The 26,285-nt window shown below is 46.0% G+C and overlaps 1 protein-coding gene across 6 annotated transcripts in view; it reads left to right on the forward strand.

Moving 5' to 3' along the window:
• FAM193A (family with sequence similarity 193 member A) overlaps positions 1 to 26,285 on the forward strand; it is a 195,489-nt gene that overhangs the window by 153,232 nt on the left and 15,972 nt on the right. For 4 of the 6 annotated variants that reach the window (XM_031010479.3, XM_031010478.3, XM_055384380.2 and 1 more), the window contains 6 exons: positions 447 to 719; positions 3,344 to 3,632; positions 4,701 to 4,884; positions 6,119 to 6,349; positions 9,398 to 10,262; positions 25,770 to 25,851. In XM_031010479.3, the coding sequence (XP_030866339.3) occupies positions 447 to 719; positions 3,344 to 3,632; positions 4,701 to 4,884; positions 6,119 to 6,349; positions 9,398 to 10,262; positions 25,770 to 25,851 (1,924 nt within the window). Of the gene's footprint in view, positions 1 to 446; positions 720 to 3,343; positions 3,633 to 4,700; positions 4,885 to 6,118; positions 6,350 to 9,397; positions 10,263 to 13,009; positions 13,591 to 25,769; positions 25,852 to 26,285 lie in introns of those variants that run through there. The other 2 variants (XM_055384378.2, XM_063705032.1) reach the window with 2 other exon arrangements.

The following is a 26,285-nucleotide window of genomic DNA, read 5'->3' on the forward strand; positions in this document are numbered from 1 at the left end:
TACTCCTCATCTCTGTCTTCCTGCGGCCAGAGCTCCTGGCAGCCCCACACCCAACCCCTGCATGTGCCAGAACAGCAGGCTAGACTTGACATCCTGATCTGTGCTTAGAAAGGATTTCTAGCTGTGTGACCTTGGGCAAGTTGCTTGGCCTCTCTGAGCCTCAGTTTCTTCATCTTCTTAGGATGGGAGTAATAGTACCAACCTCAGAAAGTAATTTTAAGACTTTACGTAACTTTGGAAAGCACCTAGCACAGGAATTGGCACATAGTAGGTGCTCAATACAATTTTTTCTTAGATTAAAAGCTAATTGACTTAGTGTCATCCCAGTGGGATCCTGACTTCAGTAGCACCCCCAGTATCAAGTGTTCAGTCATCAGCATGTCTTTTAGGGTTTAGCTAAGTATGATTGCTGTCAGAAGCCTTAATTTTCCTGTTCTTCTTTAAAGGGAGTGAAATATTAGGGCCAACGCTCTCAGAAACAAGACCGGAAGCTCTTCCACCTCCATCTAGCAATGAAACACCTGCAGTCTCGGATAGTAAAGAGAAAAAGAATGCTGCAAAAAAGAAATGTTTATACAATTTCCAAGATGCTTTTATGGAAGCAAATAAAGTTGTCATGGCCACGTCATCAGCCACGTCCTCTGTGTCCTGCACAGCTACCACAGTGCAGTCCAGCAACAGCCAGTTCAGAGTGTCATCCAAGAGACCTCCTTCAGTAGGTAAGGCTTGAAGGCTCACTGGCCCTCGGGGTCTGCAGGAAGGCTGGGCTTACTGACTTCTCGTCTTTGTAACTCATCTTTGTAACTGCCTTTTACTTGGCCTAGCTAGAGGCGTAAGTGTAATTAACTGCCCAAAAATGCTCACACACAGAGAGCTGATCCCCTAGGACTTTGATTAGAATTTTAGCTGTTGTGCTAGATTCCTCTGGGGCTTCGCTGCACTGTCTTGCTTTTGTCTCTGTTTCTGTTCTTCTGTGATAGGAAGAGGTTATTGCTGTCTTTTTTTTTTTTTTTTTTTGAGTTAGGGTCTCACTCTTGTTCGCCCAGGCTGGAGTGCAGCGGTGCAGTCTCAGCTCATTACAGCCTCTGCCTCTTGGGTTCAAGCGATTCTCCCACCTCAGCCTCCCAAGTAGTTGGGACTATAGGTGCCCACCACCACGCACGGCTAATTTCTGTATTTTTTGGTAGAGACGGGGTTTCACCATGTTGGCCAGGCTAGGAGGTCATTGCTTTCTGAGCATGTGGCAAGATTGCTCAGAAGCTGCTTTAGGAAAATGCTGAGCAGATGTGAGCTGACAGGGCTGCCTGTCACCCAGCCTAGGGTACAGCCCCTGGCTGTCACTTAGGGGGCCCAAAAGCAATAATGTGATCAGAGACCAATTGCAACTCAGTAGCTGGCTCGAGGAGGCCTCACTAGCCAAAGCTGGGACAGGTTGAGCATTAAAAGGAATGAGGAGGCTGAGAGGGGAGGGTTGCTTAAGCCTGGGAGTTTGAGACTAGCCTGGGCAACATAGTGAGACCTCGTCTCTAAAAAAAAAAAAAAAAAAAAAAAAAAAAAGTTTGACTATAGCATACAAATAAAGTCAAGAATCCATAAGGATTGGGATGCTCAAACACAGCAATAGGGTGGGAAGCTCCTTCTTCTAAAAGCACACCTCCTCTAAATGTGTAAGAAGGATAGGAGTGGCAAGTCAGCATGCTGCGCCCCCAGGGTAACAGCTGGTACAAGTATGCAGCATTCATGGAGGTTAACAAGGGATATCAGTTTGGGGAATGGAGTATTTCTACTGTTCAAAAGCAGCACCCATAGGGTACTGACAGATTACAGCGGGATGATGGGCGCCTGTATTAATCAATTCTCACACTGCTATGAAGAAATACCCAAGACTGGATGATTTATAAAGGAAAGAGTTTTAATTGACTCACAGTTCCACATGGCTAGGGAGGCTTCAGGAAATTTACAATCATGGTGGAAAGCACCTCTTCACGGGGGAGAGAATGAGTACACGGCGAAGGGGGAAGCCCCTTATAAAACCATCAGCTCTCGTGAGAACTCACTCACTATCACTAGAACAGCATGGGGGAAACCGTCCCCACGCTTCAGTTATTTCCACTGGGTCCCTTCCACCACACGAGGGGATTATGGGAACAAAATTCAAGATGAGATTTGTGTGGGGACACAACCAAACCCTTATCACTGGGTACTGACAGATTACAAAGGAATGGTGGATGCCAGACTCTGGAGGAACCTAGCAGACAGTGCCACGCACACCACCATGAAACAGAGAGACACTGGGTGCATCCCATTGCCACAAACTCAGAAGGATCCAACGTAATATTTGCAGGATTTGTGCCCAGAACATTTTATCTAAATCTACCAAGACAAGACAAATCCAAATTGGCAGACAGGTGGCCTATTAAAAATGTTAAGTCTTGTGAAAAGAGAAAAGGGTTGGAAGAGGCTGGGTTAGTGGGAAAGCTATAATGGACATGTGAACGAAATTGGAAAATGGAATATAGGTTATACCTTAGATGAGAGTATCCTGTCAGTGTTAAATGCCAGTGAGGTGATCATGGTATTCAGCAAAATGTCAAAAAAAGAGAGAGGGAGGGAGGGAGGGAAAGAAAGAAAAGAAAAGAGAGGAGAGAGAAGGGAGGAAATTTTTAAGTAAAAAGCTCGGTACAGTGGCTCACACCTGTAGTCCCAGCACTTTAGGTGGCCCTGGTGAGAGGATTGCTTGAGCCCAGGGGTTCAAGACCAGCCTGGACAACATAGTGAGACCCTGTCTCTTAAAAAAGAAAAAGGTGATTTTTTTTTTTCTTTGAGACGGAGTCTTGCTCCGTCACCCAGGCTGCTGGAGTGCAGTGGTGCGATCTGTGATCCTCCTGCATCAGCCTCCCGCATAGCTGGGACTACAGGTACGTGCCACCACGCCCAGCTAATTTTTTGTATTTCTAGTAGAGACGCGGTTTCACTGTGTTAGTCAGGCTGGTCTCGATCTCCTGACCTCATGATCCACCAGCCTCGGCCTCCCAAAGTGCTGGGATTACAGGCATGAGCCACCACGCCCGGCCAAGAAATTTTTTTAAAAAACCAAACTGTCGATGTTCTGAGGAGTTCATACCGAAGTGTTCAGAGGTGAGTGCAACTTGCAGACATTCGGCTAAAAAGTGTGTGTGCATGTAAGAAATAAAGTTTATAAATATGACAGAATATTAGGTCGTGATGATGAAGCAAGGTGAAGGATGAATGGGTACTCTTTGTGTGTTCTTTCAGATTTTCTACAGGTTTGAACATTTTTGAAACAAAAACTTGGCAGTGACTCTCACCTCTCTAAATGCAGGTGACGTGTTTCATGGCATCAGCAAGGAGGACCACAGACATTCGGCCCCAGCCGCCCCGAGGAACAGCCCCACGGGCTTGGCCCCACTCCCAGCGCTCTCGCCTGCTGCGCTGTCACCTGCTGCGCTCTCACCTGCCTCCACACCTCACCTTGCAAATCTTGCAGCCCCATCATTCCCCAAAACAGCAACCACAGCTCCTGGGTTTGTGGACACACGCAAGAGTTTCTGTCCTGCACCCCTGCCCCCGGCCACAGATGGCACCATTAGCGCCCCTCCAAGTGTCTGCAGGTGAGCCAAGTCCTGACTGGGGACGTGGGAGCATTTTGGAAAATGGGTGTTATGCCTCACTAACACAGCTACAGAAACTCCCCTGGGACCATGCAGTGGAAAAGTCTAATGAAATGCTGAGGGAATGCAGGGATGTCCCCAGCAGAGGCCATGGGTAGAGGGGGCTCCCATCTCAGCCTGTAGTTCTGCAGAGGGAAGAGCAGGGGCCGTGGGCCGCCATGGATAGGTGGGCCAACTACGCCTAAACACTGACAGCATCGGGGGTGTGCATTGTTTTTTACTCGTTGTATAAGTTGTATTTGTTATACCTAGGGTGGAATCAGAAGAAAATGAATGAAATGTGTATATAGTAAAAACACAATACAATAAACACTCAACAGGTGTGTTTTTTGTTTTTTTTTTTTCCTCTGAGACAGAATCTCACTCTGTCACCCAGGCTGAAGTGCAGTGGCGCGATCTTAGCTCACTGCAACCTCCACCTCCTGGGTTCAAGCGATTATCCTGCCTCAGCCTCCCAAGTAGTGAGACTACAGGCATACGCCACCGTGCCTGGCTAATTTTTGTATTTTTAGTAGAGATGGGGTTTCACCATGTTGGCCAGGCTGATGTCGAACTCCTGACCTCGGGATCCACCTTCCTCAGCCTCCCAGAGTGCTGGGAGTACAGACGTGAGCCACTGCACCTGGCCAGACTTTCTTTTTAAGACAAATTCTGTTACCTTTGAACTCGCCTGTTTGAAGCTATACCCCTTCTCGAAGCCCCTTAGTATGGAAGCTGTGGTGGCAGGGACAGTCTCAGAAGGAGTCATTGGAGAGACTACGTGTTCCTGTTCAGTGGCGCTCTGTGAGCACTTTGAGGGACCGCCTGCATGCATGCGCACACGCCATGCCTCCCACGTGAGCCCTTTGCTGCTTGTGTATGACTCCCTAGGAACCCTGGGGCTATGCACCCTCTGCGCTGCCTCTTGTCTGTGAAATGGGCAGGACAGTGGGTGGTCATGCGCAACAATGTGAGTCATTGCCTCCCGGGGCCGGCCACTTGCTGATGAGCTTGTATGCGGTTTTGCAGTGACCCTGACTGCGAAGGGCACCGCTGCGAGAATGGTGTCTACGACCCACAGCAGGATGATGGGGACGAGAGTGCAGATGAGGACAGCTGCTCTGAGCACAGCTCCAGCACCTCGACCTCCACCAACCAGAAGGAGGGCAAGTACTGCGACTGCTGCTACTGCGAATTCTTTGGGCACGGCGGGGTGAGTGCATGAGGTCAGCGCATCATGATGTGGGAAGTGTGCAACACACGGGCTCCTTTGCAAAAATTCTGTACTAGGTTGAATTCGGGGTATATTCCACTTCTAGGGTATATCCATCGTAAAGAAACAAAGAAAAATATATGCCCAAAGATTTAGCCATAATGATTTTTTTCTTCATTTTTACTTGGTGGTTTTTAAGGTAACTGGTAAATCAGCGGTGAGGTATTCCTACTGAATACCCATTGGTAGGAGGTTGTTAACCATGGTGTATCCGTATGGTGGAACATTGTAGCCAGCGACAACAGGGTTGTGTGTGTGCAGTTGGGTTTCTCTTGTTTGAATACAGAGGGCGTTGGTACACACACATACTTGTCCATCTTTCCAGAGCTGTGATTTAATTTATACAACCAATTATCACCCGCAGTTTAAGAGGGATGGGTGGCAGGAATAGCAGGGGCTTATAGTTGTTCTTTTTCTGCTTTAGCTCTGTTTGCATTTCCTAAAATGTGCACATGTTTTTATAGCAAGAAATTTGGCAGTAGGATTCAGGGCTTTTTTTTTTGGCACCAAAAAGGAAACCCACAAATGGATGGAAAGATACTACAGACACATTTATTGACATGAAAAGATATTCACACCATGTTAAATAACAGGTAGAGGCCAAGCATAGTGGCTCATGCCTGTAATACCAGCACTTTGGGAGGCTAAGGGAGGATCTCTTGAGCCCAGGAATTGAAGACCAGCTTGGGCGACACAGGACACCCTGTCTCTACAAAAAATAAAGAAAATTAGCTGAGTGTGACAGCACACCCCTGCTTGAGCCCAGGAGGTCAAGGCTGCAGTGAGCTATGATTGCACCACTGCACTCCAACCTGGGTGACAGAGCAAGACCCTGTCTCAAAAATAAGTAAATAAATAAATAAATAAAATATATTAATCAGGATTTGTAATTGTTTCCTTTTCAGTTTAAAAAATCCACTTATGTGCATAGCTATACATGCTTTACCAGGTTTTTCATGAATATGTAAAATTTGAGACTAGGTATCAAAATGCCACTTTTGGGTGACTTACTGATAGGTTTTTCTCTTTTTCTGCTGGTTGTTGTATTTCCTTATTTTTCACAACAAATATATACTACTTGAGTAATAAAACAGTTAATTTTTGGAGGTGTGGTCTGAAATTTATTATATTCAAAATTTTTAAAACTTAAGCATAACTTTGTTGTTTTTCTCAGCCTCCAGCTGCACCAACAAGTAGAAATTATGCAGAAATGAGGGAAAAGCTTCGCTTACGGCTGACCAAGAGGAAAGAAGAGCAACCTAAAAAAATGGACCAGATCTCAGAAAGGGAAAGCGTCGTTGACCATCGGAGGGTGGAGGATTTGTTGCAGTTTATAAATAGCTCCGAAACCAAACCAGTGAGCAGCACGCGTGCAGCGAAGCGAGCAAGGCATAAGCAAAGGAAGGCAAGTGACAGTTCTCAGCACCTGGAGGCGCCAGGTCTGAGGGCATTTGAGGGTGCCGTGCCACGCCAGTCTCTAGGCAGGGCTGAGCCACAGGAGGTCGGGGCTCTGACGTGTGTTCACTTGCCCACAACTTGGTGGCCTGAACTGGAGACTGGTAAAAAACTTAACTTTGTGTTTTCGGGAAATTACTTCCCCTTTTGTAGAATGGGTTTGTTCTTGTGCTGGACATCATGAGGGCAGCAGCAGACACTCCAGCTTTATCTGTTGGAGAACGTTCTTTTCGAAGAAAGGAGCCATCAACTGTAGAGATGATAGAAGAAAGGCCCAGGTGGGCTTTTGGGGCCTGTGGGTGTAGAAGTGTCTTTGATATGAGACTGGGGCGGGGCACTTGGCACAGGGAAGTCTTCTGGACTCAGGTCTGAGCATGTCCCCCATGCTCCTCTTGTCCCACTGCTGTTCCAGATGAAGACCAGCACATGGCATTGATTAGAGGGGAGGAAAATAAGTCTTCATGGGAAGACATGAGCAGTTCCCTCCTTACCAGAGGGCATGGTGTGTCACAAAAAGCAAATGTCAAATACAAAAAACGTTAGCCAGTCATGGTGGTGTACGCCTGTAGTCCCAGCTACTCAGGAGGCTCAGGTGGGAGGATCACTTGAACCTCAGAGGTGGAGGTTGCAGTGAGCTGAGATTATGCCACTGCCCTCCAGCCTGGGTGACAGAGTGAGACTGTCTCAAAAAAAAAGACAACTTTTTTCTCTTGGAGGATTGTCTAAATGCCCCTATGCTGGAGCAGTTCCAAAGACCCTTCTGGTTTCAGCTCCCTAAAAGTGTCAGGCTCCAAGAACCAGACCTCAGTGAGTAGATGTGGGCTGCATGCAGAGGGAACTTGTAGGTTCCTGGGGTTCTGACAGTAGGACAGTGGTCTTGGGAAGAGGCCAGGTTTCTGTCTGCAGCATGGTCAGGCAAAAAGGTGAGGAAGAGGACGATCCCACAGTGGACCAGAGGGTGGGCCCGATGTCCTGTGTTGTTACTTGTATCTTAGCTGTTGTGATTGTTCTACCCTCAAGAGCTCTGCTCATACCTCGCAGTCCTAAAGTAGATTTAGACTGACTATTGGGCCTGATTGGGAGGCTTTGGGGGAGAAGCCTTGTTCTGTGCCCCAGAAGACTAGAGACTGCTGGAGTGCAGAGAACACAGTGTGTCCTCCATTCAGGAGTGTCCAGCATTGGGGTCCCCACGATGGTCCAAGGCCCTGAGACCTCCCATTGGGATTCACTGGAGGCCTCTGGGACGCCTTCCTGAGTTTTCAGGGTACTCTCCACCCCAGGCTTTTGCCTTCTGACCTTGCAGGTGGTCTGAATCCAGACTTGAGGCCCAGCTGAACCTTAGAGGCTGACGTCATAGGCCCTGCCCAGCACCCAGTCCCACCTTGAGGGACCACCTCCTGGTGCTTTCTACGCTGCACCCATTTTACAGAGCAGCTCACAGATGTGTGTTGAGGCTCACTGGCTGGCTGGTTGTTGAAGGGACAGCAATAGTTGACCTATGGACTCTGTCCCGTAGCAGGTCCAAACCGGGGGCCTGTGCTGGGGCAGCCGTTCTGCTGGAGACCAGGGCACCTGCCCTCACATGCTTGTTATTTGTCCGTATATTGACAAGGCACGCGTGCTGGATTTAGATCAGCTCTGAGAGGACGCCAACTGGCCAGTGTGTGCCAGCGAGTGTCCTGATGGAGCTGGTCTTTCCTCTGCTGCAGTGCAGCCCCACAGCTCACTCTAGACACTGGACTGCAGGACCCATCCACAAGGTGGCTGCTGGGTGCTGCTCCTGACATACAAGCGGAAAAGGATGTTAAATAATTTTTACTTGAATTGTCAAATGAAATTTTTAATAACATACCATTGTTAAATTTTTATCATAATTTTTAAGTTTTTCAAAAGACAAGTCAATTTGCCTGTTTAAAATATTGTGAAAAATAATTTACACTTGGGGAGTACTTTTCTATTTCTCTAGGAGAAATACTTTTGGCAGAGTTTCTCATAAGCCCCAGCATTTCTGAAGGTTGGTGGTGGGTGGAGCCGTGCTCCTAACACTGATGACTCTCATCTGTTTTCTGAACACAAAGAACAGTTTCCATTTGTGCCCCTGGAGTATGTGTGTATCACTACTCAAATGCTGTCTTTACTTGGGATGAAAATTAATTTTCCATCAAGTTGGATAGTGAGTCATTTGCTCTGTCACACTAGTGAAAATATATGGCACTTTTGTTTATCTGCTAGGGTGGGAAGAAGGAATTTCTAGTTCTTTACTACACATTGCTTTTTGTTGTGCCGTCACAGCTCATTGCAGCCTCAACCTCCTGGCTTCAAGCGATTCTCACCTCAGCTTCCCAAATAGCTGGGACCACAGTCGTGCACCACCACATCCAGCTAATTTTGATACTTTTTATAGAGACGGGGTTTTGTCATGTTGCCCAGGCTGCTCTCGAACTCCTAGGATCACAGGTGTGAGCCACTGCACCGGCCTGGTGCACATTTCTTACATTCCCTGTTCAAGTGAATGCATTAGCCTTCGCCTGGAAAGGTGGGTTTGCCCAGAGTTCTGGCGCACATGTACAGCCTCAGTACTGCCCGGGCAGTCTGTGGTATTGGTTACATCATCCACTCGGCCAGGCGGCATGATGCCCTGCCACACCTGTGAGGGGGTAGCTGACTCCCTGGATGTGTGCTTTGCAGCTGCTTTGTCCTTGGTTACTGTGTTTAGCACCAGGTCAAAGACTATCGGGAATTTTTTGTTAACTACCACCGCCCCCCCCCGCCACACACACAAATAAGTAAGCATATACTTTAGTAAATAGATGAAGTTTAACAATCCTGCAGAGTAAGAGAATTGGAGGTGGGTGGGTGTTAAATTTTGATTTATTACAGCCTCTTCAGAGTTTATGTTCCATATGTGATTCGTTTTTAAAATTATCTTAGTTTTTCTGTATGACTTAATTTTTATCACTCACTGTAGTCTTAAATTGCCTTCTTTTTGCATTGGCAGCTGGAGGAGAAAGCTCGCCTAGAAGCAGAGGCCAGGGCCCGGGAGCACCTGCACCTCCAGGAGGAGCAGAGGCGGCGGGAGGAGGAGGAGGATGAGGAAGAAGAGGAGGATCGTTTCAAGGAGGAATTTCAGCGGCTTCAGGAGCTTCAGAAGCTAAGAGCTGTAAAAAAGAAGAAGAAGGAGAGGCCAAGTAAAGACTGCCCCAAGTTGGACATGCTCACTAGAAATTTCCAGGCAGCAACAGAGTCTGTTCCTAACTCTGAAAACATCCACAATGGCTCACTAGAGCAAACTGAAGAACCAGAAACCTCTTCTCACTCCCCGTCCAGGCATATGAACCACTCAGAGCCCAGGCCAGGGCTAGGGGCTGATGGGGATGCTGCAGACCCCGTCGACACCAGAGACTCCAAATTTCTCCTCCCCAAGGAGGTGAATGGGAAGCAGCATGAGCCACTCTCTTTTTTCTTCGACATCATGCAGCACCATAAAGAAGGAAATGGCAAGCAGAAGCTGAGGCAGACCAGCAAGGCCAGCAGCGAGCCAGCGAGGCGGCCCACAGAGCCCCCCAAGGCCACAGAGGGGCAGTCCAAGCCCCGGGCCCAGACTGAGTCAAAGGCTAAGGCGGTCGACCTCACGTCCATCACAGAGCAGAAAAGAGAGGAGAGAAAAGTCAACAGTAATAACAATAACAAAAAGCAGCTGAACCACATCAAGGACGAAAAGTCAAACCCAACCCCTGTGGAGCCCACCTCTCCCGGTGAGCATCAGCAGAACAACAAGCTGGTGCTGGCAGAGTCCCCTCAGCCAAAGGGCAAGAACAAGAAAAATAAGAAGAAGAAAGGAGACAGAGTCAACAATTCAATTGGTAAATACAGAATAGCGGGAAGGTATTTCTGAGCGATGCCTGGTTTTCCATGTGTGATGTGCTAGTATAGGAAAACACTGGGTTTGGCATGCTCTCGCCATGTGGCCTCCCTCCTGTAGAAAAGAGCGTAGAGGGGCCAGGCGTGGTGGCTCACACCTGTAATCCCAGCACTTTGTGAGGCCAAGGTGGGCAGATCACCAGAGGTTAAGAGTTCGAGACCAGCCTGGCCAACATGGTGAAACCCTGTCTCTACTAAAAATAACAAAAAAAATTAGCTGGGCTTGGTGGTGCACCTGTAATCCTAGCTACTTGGGGAGGCTGAGGCAGGAGAATCGCTTGAACCCAGGAGGCAGAGATTGCAGTGGGCCAAGATCGTGCCGTTGCACTCCAGCCTGGGTGACAGAGAGACTCCATCTCAAAAAATATATATATAGAGAGAGAGAGGATTTCTACCCCCTCCAGTTCCCCAACTTTAGTTCCCCAACGTCAGTATTTCCCATGTTTGCTTCGTCATTCTCTCTTCCTCTCTCTGTTATTTTTCTGGACAGAAGGAGAGTCACTTCATGCATGATACCCCTTTAACCTAAAATACTTCCATGTATATTTCCTCAAGATAAAGACACTTATAAAACCACAGTACAGTGATCAAAATGAAGAAGATGACACTGATCCAATGCTATTCTCTTAATTGTAGACCTTACTCATGTTTCTCCAATTGTCCTTTTAACATGCTTTATAGCAAAAAAAAAAAAAAAAAAAAAAAAAAAGCTCTTGTTGTTTCTCCTGACGTGGGATCCAATCCAGGATCCCATGTCGTATCTCTTTAATTTCCTTTCCTTTGGATCGGTTTCTCTGTTTTTCATGACCTTGACTTTTTTGAAGAGTGCAGCGCATTTATTTTTTAGAGGATCCCTTGGTCAGGGTGCATGCCCCATGTCTTCCTAGTCAGGTTCAGATTCCATGTTTTGGCGGCAACACCACTGATGTGGCCAGTCCCTGTTGGTATATCCCACCAGGAAGTGGGTGATGGTGTCTGTCCCATCACTGGGGATGGGAACTCTGATCCTGGGTTGAGCTGGTCTGCCCATTTTCACTACGGTCAAGTTAATATTTCTCCTTTGCTAATTAGTAAGTGTCTTATGGGGAAATGAGTATCCTGTTTTTATCGAACATTCACCGACTAGTTGTAGCATCCATTAATGATTCTTGCCGGAAATGTTTATTACTGTGTTGTTTGTCATATGGTGATTTTTTTTTTTTTTTTTTTTTTTGAGACGGAGTTTTGCTCTTGTTGTCCAGGCTGGAGTGCAGTGGCACGATCTCAGCTCACCACAACCTCCGCTTCCCGGGTTCAAGCGATTCTCCTGCCTCAGCCTCTCAAGTAGCTGGGATTACAGGCATGCACCACCACACCCGGCTAATTTTATGTAGTAGAGATGGGATTTCACCTTGTTGGTCAGGCTGGTCTCAAACTCCCGACCTCAGTTGATCCGCCTGCCTCAGCCTCCCAAAGTGCTGGGATTACAGGCGTGAGCTGCCACCCCTGGCCCAAATGGTGAATTTTCTAATATTATTCTTTCTATATTTGTTACTTGCCATTCAACTGTAGGAAGAGCTTTCCAACCCCATGTTTTTTTCATTCATTTAGTTATATCAGGATGGATCCACGAAGTTTTACTTGATGCTATAGATGAGAATCTTTTACGAACACTCCTTATGTTGCTGTTTTAATTGTCTGAGATTCGGTCAGTGGGAGCCCCCTCGGAATGGCTTTTTCCTTAGACCATTTGATGCGGCCCTACCAGCCTTTAAGCATTTTATACCTTCTGTCATGGTTCGATGCTCCGGGCTCATCTCGTGTCTTCTCTCTCCCAGCCCTGAACCAGCCATTTCTCCAAGGAGCCCTCCTCTTTCTTCAACAGTGGTGTTCAGAAACCCAGACCTGGACACTGCCATATGGCATTGCTTTTAGGCCCTCTCAGTCCGCAGAGCAGGAGGAGTGGGGCTGTGAGCATGTATGTGCACACGAGCGCCTGCCACCTACACACACTAATTGCTATGTACAAGCCGTGAGTTCCCACAGATATCCCAGCCCCAGTCCTGTGCTACAGTGAGCGTTCTCCCTTCCCCGTCCACCTTTGTAACTCCTTAGACAGTAAGAACCTGGACCCCATCATCCATGGTGGCTTTACTGACTTGCTGAGTCCTACAACACAGGTAAAAGGTTCAGAAGTGCCTGCCCTTACCCCGATGGAAAACTCCGGGCGTGCTTTTGGTATTTGTTCAGTTCTTTTTGTCTTTAGCCTCAGGGTGTGGTGATAACACTGAATTTACAAATGACTTAAAGTAGTTCTTTTCACCTTTAGTACAATTATGTTATTCATTTAAAACACATCTGATTGCGTTTTTCCATTTGTGTTCCATTTGTTTTCTCCCCTACCCAATTCCTCTTTTTTTTAATCTGTTCCCACCCACTCCCTGTAGGTAACTAATCAGTTTCTTATTTGCTTTTCTTTTTTACATAAAAGGTAGTATATTATAGACATAATAGTGACTTCTGGGTTTTTTTCTACTTCATATATTCTGGGAATCACTGCACATCAGTTCACAGAGATTGTCCTCATTCTTTCTACAGCGACACAGTACTCCATTTAAAGTGTACTATGATTTCTGCAGTCACTCTTCTTTGTGCCAGCGTTTAGGTTGTTTCTAATGCTTTGGTTTTTTGTTTTTGTTTCTGTTTTAAGGTGGAGTCTCACTCTGTCATCTAGGCTGGAGTGCAATGGCGCAATCTCGGCTCACTGCATCCTCCACCCCCCAGGTTGAAGCAATTCTCCCACCTCAGCCTCCCAAGTAGCTGAAATTTCAGGCACGTGCCACCATACCCGGCTAATTTTTGTATTTTTAATAGAGATGAGGTTTCACCATGTTGGCCAGATTGGCCTTGAACTCCTGACCTTAAGTGACCTGCCCACCTTGGCCTCCCAAAGTGCTGGGATTACAGGTGTGAGCCACCGTGCCCGGACTCAATGCTTTGTTTTAATCATTACACCCAGTGCTACAGTAAGTACTTGTGTGCATATGTGTTTCCATATTGTTTGGAGGTGTTTCCTTGGAGCACTTTCCCAGAAAAGAGAGGGCTGGGTCAAAAGGTAAGTGTGTTCCTGGTGTGGTGGCTCACGCCTGTAATCCCAACACTTTGGGAAGCTGAGGCAGGAGGATTACCTGAGGCCGGGAATTTAAGACCAGCCTGGGCAATGTAGCAAGACCCCATCTCTACTTAAAAAAAAAAAGCCACTTATCTGGGCATGGTGGTGCACGCCTGTAGTCCCAGCTACTTGGGAGGCTGAGGCAGGAGAATCGCTGGAGCCCAGGAGTTTGGGGCTGCAGTGAGTCATGATTGCACCACTGCACTCCAGCCTGGGTGACAGAGTGAGACCCTGTCTCTTAAAATTTAAAGCAGCCGGGCACGGTGGCTCACGCCTGTTATCCCAACATGTTGGGAGGCCGAGGCAGGCAGATCACGAGGTCAGGAGATGGAGACCATGCTGGCCAACATGAAACCCCGTCTCTACTAAAAATACAAAAATCAGTTCGGCGTGGTGGCGCACGCCTATAATCCCAGCTACTCAGGAGGTTGAGGCAGGATAATTGCTTGAACTGGGGAGGTGGAGGTTGCCGTGAGCCGAGATCACACCACTGCACTCCAGCCTGGCAACAGAGTGAGACTCCATCTCAAAAAAAAAAAAAAAAAAAAATTAAGGCTGGGCATGGTGGCTCACATCCATAATCCCAGCATTTTGAGAGGCCAAGGCAGGCAGATCACTTGAGGTCAGAAGTTCGAGGCCAGCCTGGCCAACATGTGGAACCCTGTCTCTACTAAAAATACAAAAATTAGTCGGGTGTGGTGGCACTCACCTGTAGTCTCAGCTACTGGAGACACCGATGCAGGAGGATCACCTGAGCCTGGGAGGCGGAGGTTGCAGTGAGTTAAGATCACGCCACTGCATTCCAGTCTGGGCAACAGAGCAAGACCCTATCTCAAAAAAAAAATAAAATAAAAATTTTTAAAAAGGTAAGTGCTTTCATAGTTTTTTTGCTAGCTACGTCCAAGTTCTCCAAACCCTCCAGTCAGCCCACCCACCAGCAGCATCTGAGTGCCTGTTTGGCCACAGCCTTGCTTACAGAGTATGTTGTCAGGCTTTTTAACTGTTGCCAATCCGTTAGCTACAGTAAGCCCTCAGTGTAGTTTTCATTTGCATTTTTCTCCTCTAATTACAATGAGGTCAATATATTGTTAAGGGCTATTTCTTTTTTGTGTGTATGAATTTTCTATTCATACCTATTTCTCATTTCTTACTAGGTTTTTGGTCTTTTCCCTTTTGTATTTAAGATTTTTTTTTTTTTTTTTTTTTTTGAGACGGAATCTTGCTCTGTCGCCCAGGCTGGAGTGCAGTGGCGCAATCTCGGCTCACTGCAAGCTCCACCTCCCGGGGTCACGCCATTCTCCTGCTTCAACCTCCTGAGTAGCTGGGATTACAGGTGCCCACTACCATGAACGGGTAATTTTTATATCTTTAGTAGAGACGGGGTTTCACCGTGTTAGCCGGGATGGTCTCAATCTCCTGACCTCACAATCCGCCTGTCTTGGCCTCCTAAAGTGCTGGGATTACAGGCATGAGCCACCGCACCCGGCCAAGAATTTTTTTATATGGCAGGGACATTAGCATTTTACTCATGCAGTATGCTGCAGACATTCTCTCCCAGTTCATAAGTTGTCTTTTGACTTTGTGTATGCTTTTCAGTCAGGTGGAAATGTTCTTCCTTTTATGCGGTCAGCTTCTTGATTTTTTATTGCCTCTGGATTTTGAAGTAATTGTTAGAAAGCTTTACACTAACATTGTGATTAAAGAGGAACACACCCATGCTGCCTTCCAGTGTTTGTGTAGTTTCTTTTTTTTCATTTATATCCCTAATATGTTTGGAAATTTTTCTTCTCTGTGGTGTGAAATATGGATCCAATTTCTCTTTTTCCAAATGGTTAACGAGTGGTCCCAGCACATTATTATTATTTATTCTTTTTTTTGGGAGGTGGAGTATAGGGTCTTGCTCTGTCACCCAGGCTAGAGTGTGGTGGTGCGATCATAGCTCACTGCAGCCTGGAACTCCTGGGCTCAAGTGATTCTCCCGCCTCAGCCTCCTGAGTAGCTGGGATTACAGGCACGTGCCACCATGCTGGCTAATTTTTTTTTTTTTTTTTCTTTTAGTAGAAACAGGGTCTTGCTACATTGCCTTAGCTGGCAATAACTCCTGGGCTAAAGCAATCCTCCTGCCTCAGCCTCCCACAGTGCTCGGATTACAGACGTGAGCTACCATGCCTGGCCTTAGCACCAGTTATTAGAAAGTTCATCCTGGACCAGGTGTGAGGGTGATGGCTCATGCCTGTGATCCCAGCACTTTGGGAGGCCAAAGCAGGAGGATCATTTGAGCCCAGGAGTTTGAGACTAGCCTGGGCAACATAGTGAGACCCCATCTCTACAGATTTTTTTTTTTAAATAGCAGGGCATGGTGGTGCACACCAGTAGTCTCAGCCACTTGGAAGGCTGAGGCAGGAGGATCACTTGAGCCCAGGTGTTTGAGATTACAATGAGCTATAATTGTGCCATTGCACTCCAGACTGGTTTATAATGAGACCTTGTTTCTACAAAAACAAAAATAAATAAATAAAATCATCTTGTCCCAGTGATTCAAGATGCCACCTTTGTCCTACAATAAATTTCTTTCTTTCTTTTTTTTTTTTTTTTTTGAGACAGAGTTTCACTCTTGTTGCCCAGGCTGGAGTACAATGGCATGATCTCAGCTCACTGCAACCTCTGCCTCCTGGGTTCAAGCGATTCTCCTGCCTCTGCCTCCCAAGTAGCTGGGATTACAGGTGCTGCCACCACGCCCGGTTAATTTTTTGTATTTTTAGCAGAGACAGGGTTTCTCCTTGTTGGTCAGGCTGGTCTCAAAACTCCCAATCTCAGGTGATCTGCCCACCTTGGCCTCCCAAAGTCCTGGGATTACAGGCGTGAGCCACCGTTCCCGTCCTGTCCTACAGTAAATTTCAGTATGCACTTGGGTCTGTTTCTGGAATTTCTCTTCCTTTCCTCTCTGTTTACTTGTGTCATTATTGCATTTAGTTAGTTATTTTTAGAGGCTCTACATGTTGTAATATCTCGTAGGGCTGTTATCTCCTCATAGCTTTTCCAGCTCAGTATTTCCCAGGCTATTTCATGTTTGTAGTTCTCTATGAACTTTAGCATCAATGTGCCTGGCTCCATTTAAAAAAAGCTTGTTGGGGCCGGGCTCACACCTGTAATCCCAGCACTTTGGGAGGCCTGGGCGGGCGGATCACCTGAGGTCAGGAGTTCGAGATCAGCCTGGCGAACATGGTGAAACACCATCTCTACTAAAGATAAAAAAAATTAGCCAGGTGTGGTGGCGAGCGCCTGTGGTCCCAGCTACTCAGGAGGCTCAGATGGGAGAATTGCTTGAACCCAGGAGCCAGAGGTTGCAGTGAGCCAAGGTTGCTCCACTGCACTCCAGCCGAGGCAACAGAGTGAGACTCTGTCTCCCCCCACAAAAAAAAAGTTGTTGGTATCTTTGTCGGGATTCCATTACACTTATACATTAATTTAGGGAGAATTGATGTCTTTATGATATTGATCATTCCTTCCAAGAACAAGGGATGTTTTTCCATTTGTTCAAGTTTACTTTCGGGTCATTCAGGAATATTTTAAATTTTCTCATATATTTTTCACATTTCTTACTGAGTGTATTTCTCAGCATTTAATCACCTTTGTTTTTAATTTAAATGGGGTCTTCTCCACCATTATATTTTCTAATTCTGAACTATCCAATACAGTAGCCATTAGTCACATGTCATTATCGAGCACTTGAAATGCGGCCAGTCCAAATTGAGAAGTGTTATAAGTGTAAAATATACACTGGATTTTGAAAACCTAGTGTGCATAAAAGAATGCAAAATATCTCAGTATAATTTTTAATATTGGTTACATGTTTAAATCATAATATTTTGGATATATTAAATATATTACTGCAATTTCACCTGTTTCTTTAAAAAAATTTTTTTTAATGTGGCTGTTAGAAGAATCTTTTGTGTGTGGCTCAGACTCAGATTTCAGATTATATTTCTTTTTTTTTTTTTGAGGCAGAGTCTCACTGCATCACCCAGGCTGGAGTGCAGTGGCGCAGTCTCGGCTCACTGCAAGCTCCGCCTCACTGCGGACTTTATTTCCCAGGTTCAATTCCACCTCCCGGGTTCAAGCAGTTCTCATGCCCCACCCTCCCGAGTAGCTGGAATTACAGGTGCCGCACCAGCACATTCAACTAATTTTTGTATTTTTAGTAGAGACCAGGTTTTACTATGTTGGCCAGGCTAGTCTCAAACTCCTGACTTCAAGTGATCCTCCTGCCTTAGCCTCCCAAAGTGCTGGGATTACAGGCGTAAGCCACTGTGCCCAGCCTCAGATTGTATTTCTATTGGATAGTGCTGCCCTAACTGGTTATTTATTTGTGTATGAAAGCTATTGATTTATGTATTGATTTATTGTTTGTTTGTTTGTTTATTTATTTTGAGATGGAGTTTCGCTCTTGTTGCCCAGGCTGGGGTACAATGGTGCAATCTTGGCTCACTGCAACCTCCGCCTCCCAGGTTCAAGCGATTCTGCTGCCTCAGCCTCCCAAGTAGCTGGAATTACAGGCAAGCAAAACGATGCCCAGCTAATTTTTTGTATTTAGTAGAGATAGAGTTTCACCATGTTGGTCAAGTTGGTCTACAACTCCTGACCTCAGGTGATCCACCCGTCTCGACCTCCCAAAATGCTGGATTTACAGGCGTGAGCCACCACGCCCGGCTGTATGTTAACTTTATTTTTTTTATTTTTTATTTTTTTTAATTTTTATCTATTTTTTGAGATGGAGTTTCATTCTTGTTGCCCAGGCTGGAGTGCAGTGGTGCTATCTTGGATCACTGCAGCCTACGCCTGCCTTCTGGGTTCAAGCGATTTTCCTGCCTCGGCCTCCCGAGTAGCTGGGATTACAGGCGCACACCACCATGCCCAGCTAGTTTTTGTATTTTTGGTAGAGGTGGGGTTTCACCATGTTGGCTAGGCTGGTCTTGAGCTCCTGACCTCAAATGATCTGCCCTCCTTGACCTCCCAAAGTGCTGGAATTAACAGGTGTGAGCCACCTCGCCCTGCCTGTATGTTAACTTTATATATTTTACTTTACTGAATTTTATTGTTTGAGTCTTACTGTTGATTCTCTGGGGTTTTCCAGGCATTCTATTATATATGTGTACAAATAGAGAAAGCTTTACTTCTACTTTTTCAATTCTGACGCCTCTAATTGTTTTCTTTTACTTAACTGCATCTTTTCTGATCTTAACAGAAATGTCTCTGGTGTTTCCACATTAAGTAAGATGTTGGCTTTAGGGTTAAGGTTTATATATTATACGATAATTATTGAAAATTAGCCACATTAAAAAAATTTAATGTTAAGAAATACCCAGCGATTCCTCATCTCTTGAGTGTTTTTCATTAGGAATGGGTGTTATGGGTGTTAAACTTCAAAGGTTTTCTAGCATCTGTGGAGATAACCATGATGTTTCTCCTTAGATGTATTAATACGATGTTTTACATTATTTGATTTTTAAGTATTGAACTGAACTTGAATTCCTGGAATAAAGCTCACTTGATTATGGTATATCCTTTTGTTTTGGAATCTGTTTACATTATTTAATATATTTACATCTGTATTATTTGTAGGAGAGATGGGTCTGTGACTTCCGTTTTTGTTCCGTCTGTATTAGCTTTGAGTATCAATATTATACTTGCCTCATAAAAAGAATTAGGAAGTTTTTGGCTGGGCACGGTGGCTCATACCTATAATCCCAGCATTTTGGAAAGCCGAGGAGGGGTGCGGATCACGAGGTCAGGCGTTTGAGACAAGCCTGGCCAACATGGTGAAACCCCGTCTCTACTAAAAATACAAAAATTTGCCAGGCGTAGTAACACGCACCTGTAATCTCAGCTACTCGAGAGGCTGAGGCAGGAGAATAGCCTGAACCCGGGAGGTGGAGGTTGCAGTGAGCCGAGAACACGCCACTGCACTCCAGCCTGGGACAGAGTGAGACTCCACCTCAAAAACAAAACAAAACAAAATACAGGAAATTTTCTTGTTTTTTACATTTTCAGTGATCTGGAACAATTCACATTGGGACCATCCAGGCTTTAAAGGTTTGATAGAAATCCCTTTGCAAGCCCCCTGGAGCTGGTGTGTTTTCTGTGGTCCTTGCTAGCAGTCTTCTCTCCTCTCTGGAAATTATTCTATCTCTAGTGAGGTTAATTTTGGTAAACCATCTTTCTGTAGTAAATTATTCTTTTCAACTAGATTTTCAAATTTATTTGCATAGATGTCTGCAAGGTAGTCTAGTCATAGTTTTAAATTTCTTTGCAATGATTATTTTCGTCTGTCATTTCTTAGTTTGTGTATTTTTCCTTTCTCCCTATTTTGCTTAAGTTAATGGTTTATGTATTTTGTTAGTTTTTTAAAATCATCTGAGTTTATTATTTAGGTTTACTGTTTTTCTTTCTTTTTTTTTTTTTTTCTTTTTTTTTTTTTTGAGACAGAGTCTTGCTCTGTCCCAGGCTGGAGTGCAGTGGCGTGTTCTCGGCTCACTGCAGCCTCCACCTCCCGGGTTCAAGCTATTCTCCTGCCTCAGCCTCCCGAGTAGCTGAGATTATAGGCGCGTGTTACTACACCTGGCTAATTTTTGTATTTTTAGTAGAGACGGGGTTTCACTATGTTAGCCAGGATGGTCTCGATCTCCTGACCTCATGAGCCACCCGCCTTGGCCTCCTAAAGTGATGGGATTACAGGTGGGAGCCACTGTGCCCAGCTTACTGTTTTTCTTTACCTCCTTTCTTTCTTTTTTATTTTTTATTTTAAGACAGAGTCTCACTCATGTTGCCCAGGCTGGAGTGCAGTGGCACAGTCACAGCTCACTGCAACCTCAACTTCCCTGGGCTCGGGTGATCCTCCCCACTTACCTTCTCAAGTAGGTGGTACCACAGGTGGGCACCACCACACTCGGCTAATTTTTTCATAGTTTTTGTAGGAACAGCATTTCGCCAGATTGTCCAGGCTGGTCTCAAACTCCTGGTCTCAAGCCATCTGCCCACCTAGGCCTCCCAAAGTGCTAGGATTACAGGCATGAACCACCGTGCCCAGCCTACCTTGTTAATTTCTGCTTTTGTCTTTATTTTCTTTCTGTGCTTTTTTTTTTTTTTTTTTTTTTTTTTTTTTTTGAGACAGAGTCTCGCTCTGTCGCCCAGGCTGGAGTGCAGTGGCGTGATCTTGGCTCACTGCAAGCTCCGCCTCCCGGGTTCATGCCATTCTCCTGCCTCAGCCTCCCAAGTAGCTAGGATTACAGGCGCCCACCACCTCGCCCGGCTAATTTTTTGTATTTTTAGTAGAGACGGGGTTTCACCATGTTAGCCAGGATGGTCTCGATTTCCTGACCTTGTGATCCACCCACCTTGGCCTCCCAAAGTGCTGGGATTACAGGCGTGAGCCACCACGCCCGGCCACTGTGCTTTCTTTTGTTTTACTTTGTTGGGGTTTTTTCTAACTTTTTAATTTAGAAATTCAGTTCATTTTGTTAAGTGTTCAGCACGTGGAACTTTCCTCTGATCTTTTTCTTAACAATATCCCATGGAGTCTGATAATCTTTCCTTTTTTTTCTTTGTTTGTTTTGTTTTTGAGATGGAGTCTCTCTCTGTCGCCCAGATTGGAGTGCAATGGCACGATCTCAGCTCCCTGCAACCTCTACCTCCTCGGTTCAAGCAATTCTCCTGTCTCAGCCTCCCGAGTAGCTGGGATTACAGGCATGCACCACCATGCCTGGCTAATTTTTGTATTTTTAGTAGCGACGGAGTTTCACCATATTGGTCAGGCTGGTCTTGAACTCCTGACCTCAGGTGATCCACCCACCTCGGCCTCCCAAAGTGCTGGGATTACTGGCGTGAGCCACCACGCCCGGCCTCCATTATTTTTTTAAAGAATTTCTGGGCTGAGCGCTATGGCTCATGCCTATAATCCCAGCACTTTGGGAGGCCGAGGCGGGCAGATCACTTGAGGTCAGGAGTTCGGAAACCCTGTATCTACTAAAAATACAAAAATTAGCTGGACGTGGTGGCACGTGCCTGTAGTCCCAGCTACTGTGGAGGCTGAGGCAGAAGAATCACTTGAATTTGGGAGGCAAAGGTTGTGGTGAGCTGAGATGGTGCTGCTGCACTCCAGCCTGGGAGACAGAGCGAGACTCCGTCTCCAAAAAAAAGAAATTATGTAATTTCCATGTGTTTTTTTTCTTTCACTCGATAGTGTAATAGGCAGCTTTTAAATTTCAGGAGGAGAAACTCTTTTGTTGTTTATAATTTACAGGTTTTTTTCATTGTGATCAGAGAATATTGTTTTTGTTTTGCAAAACCTGTTGATACTTTCTGAGGCCCAGTGTATGTCAGCTTTTGTAACTCCTCCATGTGTACTTGATAGAAGTGTATTTTCTTGGGTCTTGGTATAGAGTTCACTGTGTGTGTTGTGTATATATATGCACGTATGTATTTACATATGGAGATACATATATGTATACACCTCCATGATACATTAAATCTGTTGTTTAGTCTTCTGTATATCCTTATTTTGTGTCCTCATGGCCTGTCTTCTGTGGCTTATTATTAATATGTTTCTGTGTTTTCTTGCATCTCCTGTTTCCGTGTTGTTTGGTGCACATTCCTGCTATATATTTTTAGTTACTTGTGGCTTTTTGTTTTGAGAAGCGGCCACCTTCTGGTCGTGCTTTGTGCCTGCGGCCTGAGTCCTGCTCTGTCTGCGTTGTGTTTGCTGCCCCTGCTTTCCTTTGGCCCATTTGCCTGACGAGACAGCCTTGTCCTTGGCCCTTTGTTTCCAGCCTTTTTCTGAGTGCCTTGGTTTTAGGTCGTTCTCTTGTGTGAAGCAAACCTGAGGCTTGCTTTGTGAGCCGAATTGAAAATCTTCTTTTCAGTCAGTTAAGCCCATTCACACTTAGTGATATAACTATGTGGTTCGTCTCAACCCTGTCATTGTTTTATAATTTCTGTATTTTCTATTTACTGTTTTGTTTTTTGGGGGTTTTTTTAATGTGTTGTGGGTTTTTTTTGCTTTTTTATTTAAAAAAAAAAATTGGGGGCTGGGCGTGGTGGCTCACGCCTGTAATCCCAGCACTTTGGGAGGCTGAGGCAGGCAGATCACCTGAGTGATCACCAAGAGTTCAAGACCAGCCTGGCCAAGATGGTGAAACCCCATCTCTACTAAAAAATACAAAAATTAGCCCAGGTGTGGTGGTGCATACCTGTGGTCCTAGCTACTTGGGAGGCTGAGGCAGGAGAATTGCTTGAACCCGGGAGGTGGAGGTTGCAGCGAGCTGAGATTGTGCCACTGCACTCCAGCCTGGGCGACAGAGCTAGACTCTGCCTCAAAAAAAAAATAAAATTGTCCAGGTGCTGTGGCTCATGCCTGTAATCCCAGCACTTTGGGAGGCCGAGGGGGGCAGATCATGAGGTCAAGAGATCAAGACCATCCTGGCCAACATGGTGAAAACCCTGTCTCTACTAAAAATACAAAAGTTAGCCGGGCGTGGTGCCGTGCACCTGTAGTCCCAGCTACTCGGGAGGCTGAGGCAGGAGAATTGCTTGAACCCAGGAGGTGGAGGTTGCAGTGAGCTGAGATCGTGCCACTGTACTCCAGCCTGGCAATAGAGCGAGACTCCATATCAGAAAACAAAAAAAAATTGGGGTATTAGGAAAATAGGTGCTTTTCTCCTAGTGCATTCCTATAGACTTGCATACCCCACTCATGCTCCTTGGGCCTGGGTTCCCTGTGTACCCCCTCGTGGCCTGCTGTGTTGGCATTAGGGGGTCCTCTGACACCCACTCATTGCCTCCACAGCAGGCAGTGAGTGAATTCCATTCTTTGTGTTTTCTCTTTCTTGTCTCCCTGTCTCTCCTCTTCCCATTTTTTGTTGGTGGTGTTTCTGCTCTGTCAGAACACACGGTATCCTTAGGTACACAGTTTACTACAACAGGGCTCCCACTTGCCTCTGTTGAGTGTTCCCAGGTGTCTTCAGGTTGGTGAAGCTCATCCTCAGGCGGTGGCCTTGAGTAGGGCCACAGAATTCTGTGAGTTCTGGAGAAGTAAACTTTGACCTGTTGTGTTGTCAGTGAACAGATAGTTTGGTTGGATGTATAATCCTTGGATCAACTGATTTCTCCTGTTTAATATAGTGTGGTTGTTGTAAAAAAATTTCTTCCTGATACCAAATTGGTTAAAGTAGTGTTTCCTGTTTTTCTTACACCAAGATTTTATAGACTGATTATTCTAGTTCTAGTCAGGAAAAGAGAGTATTAGAAATCTATTATGACAGCACTTCCAGCAGACATGCCAGCTCTTTTTCCTTCTCAAGTTGGAGCTCTTTTCTTCTAGAACTTCTGTGGGTGGCCGCTGACATCATGCTTTCTTAGATCTTCACTTTTTGTACATCTGTAAATGCTCCGGCCCTCTCTCACCCTTGCTTGTGCATCAGTTTCCTGGATCAGTGGACGGTGTTCTGTGCTTCCTTTCTGCTGCTTGAGTTTTTAAAAATCGAGACTCAGAATGCTTTCCCATGCCCTGAAGCACCTCTCTGTACAAACATGTGGAGCCTGCTGTGGCTGGGGGCTGTCCTCACTCTCCAGTCACATCCGCTATTCTGTGCCAGGATTGAGCTATTGGCTGCGTTTCCTTTAACCTAATCTTTCCCTTCCTCCTGAGTGTAGATTACCAAAGGTTGACTTTCCCAGACCTTTCCCTGAACACACCCAGCCTTCATTCCTAGACCACAGTCCCAGTGGCACCAGTAATTGTGGCCTCCACCCCGCTGTGTGCCCTCAGGGATACAGTTGGGATCCGAGATAGCCAAGGCTGTCATAGAGCAGGTCCTTAGAGAGAGACTCCTAAGTGACATTTCTGTGAACAGACACATTTGAAAGCACTTGCCTGGTGCTGTGTGAGTTGTCAAAAATATTAGCTGCTATTATGCGAGTAAAACGTGCCTCATGCTACCATGGAAATTCCCCAGTGGTAGAAAGAAATGGAGTGTTTATTAAAGGTTCTGAAAAATTGTCCCGTGTTGAGGGCTGCAGGGAAATGGAGACTCACCTTTAACAAAGAAATGTCAGTGGCTTCCTGTCCTCTTTGTTCACATCGATGAGGCTGAATGCTGTGTGCACTGCACCACCCCCCCACCCTGCCCCAGCCCAGATGTGTGCTGCTGGAGCCTCTTTGATACTTAAGGCTCACATAAGGCCCCGGGAATGTATTCAAGATTGAATTAGGTAAGTGAACAGAACAGAACAGAGGAGTAGAAATTCTCAAACTTGCCTGAGAGTCTAGGAAATTGAGTAATTCTCAATCAATGATTTCCCTGCTATCCTGCCTGTTTTCAAAGATGGTTGTGTAATTGCAGCATGAAATGTAGCCTTGGTTTTTGTTTGGAACAACTTGAAAGTGTTTGGCCAGGCACAGTGGCTCACGCTTGTAATCCCAGCACTTTGGGAGGCCGAGGTGGGTGGATCATTTGAACCCAGGAATTCAAGACCAGCCTGGGCAACATGGTGAAACCCTGTCTCTACCAAAAATATAAAAATTACACAGGCATGGTGGTGCGCACCTGTGATCCCAGCTACTCAGGAGGCTGAGGCAGGAGGATTACTTGAGCCTGGAAGATGGAGGTTCCAGTGAGCCGAGATCATGCCTGGGTGACAGAATGAGACTTCATATAAAAAAAAGAAAAAAGTTTTTGATGAAATCTCTGGATGTCATATGGGTGAGATGAATGCCTGGGAGAACCACCTTCCTGTAGGGTTGATGTCTGGGTCCTCTTCCTGTCAAGGGCACATTCGAGGGACAGCTCTTTCCTTAACATGGGCTTGCCCCCTGGGCAGCTTCTGCTGGCAGATGTGCTCTGCCTGACTCCAACGGAGACTTAGGGCAGTCCCTGGGCTTGTGTGCGAATTAGATTTCTGGGAATCTTCTTGCTAAAGGGCTCTCTGATGGGCTGCCTGTCATGTAATGACCAGTCACATCGGGAGTCTAGGTTCTAGCAAACATGTCTTCTAACGGGACCTGAAGCCACAGTTGCTTTGCTTAGTGGACATGTGAGTTCCACAGTTTCCAGGTCAGACCTGGGTGTTCATAAGCACACCAAAGAGATCTGTCCTCCTTTGGCCTTCTGTAAAATCTCATTTTAGAAAAAATGTTTACAATTTTTGAAGTTGTTTAAATTGAGCGAAGACAAATGATTTCTTCTGTTCTGATAAGATAGCCTGCTGCTGTAATTTGACTTGCTGCTTCTCTTTTATTTTACAGATGATGTCTTTCTACCTAAAGATATTGACCTAGACAGTGTGGATATAGATGAGACAGAGAGGGAAGTGGAATATTTCAAAAGGTAAATGTGGAGGCTGTGTGTCTGAAACCGTGGTGACTGTGTGCTTGCCATACATGTTTGGTTTTCTGTCTTTCCATGGCACTTCTCGTTGTCTTGGACGAAGTTACATCAAGCAAGCCAGACAACCTGGCTACTGAAGAAAGCCTTGTAGTAGGACAGGCCAGCCACACACACCCCTCCCATACTCCCAACACTCACACAGTCACTTCTCCTCCCCCTCACATGCTAGAAAAATAGTTGATGGCAGTGGCTTCCTCCCACCCCTCCCCGCCAACTGGCTGTTGCACTTCTGAGGCGGTGGCTCTCCAGGTGTCCTGGGCCAGCAGCGTCTCCTGGGGATACAGGCCCCTACTTAGACCTGTTGGATCAGATTCTGGGAAGGGGCCGGCATCTACGTTCTTGACAGCCTTCCGGGTGACCCTCACATATGCTGA

This window comes from Gorilla gorilla, chromosome 3 (assembly GCF_029281585.2).
Source record: "Gorilla gorilla gorilla isolate KB3781 chromosome 3, NHGRI_mGorGor1-v2.1_pri, whole genome shotgun sequence".
Classification (NCBI taxonomy): Eukaryota; Metazoa; Chordata; class Mammalia; order Primates; family Hominidae; genus Gorilla; species Gorilla gorilla.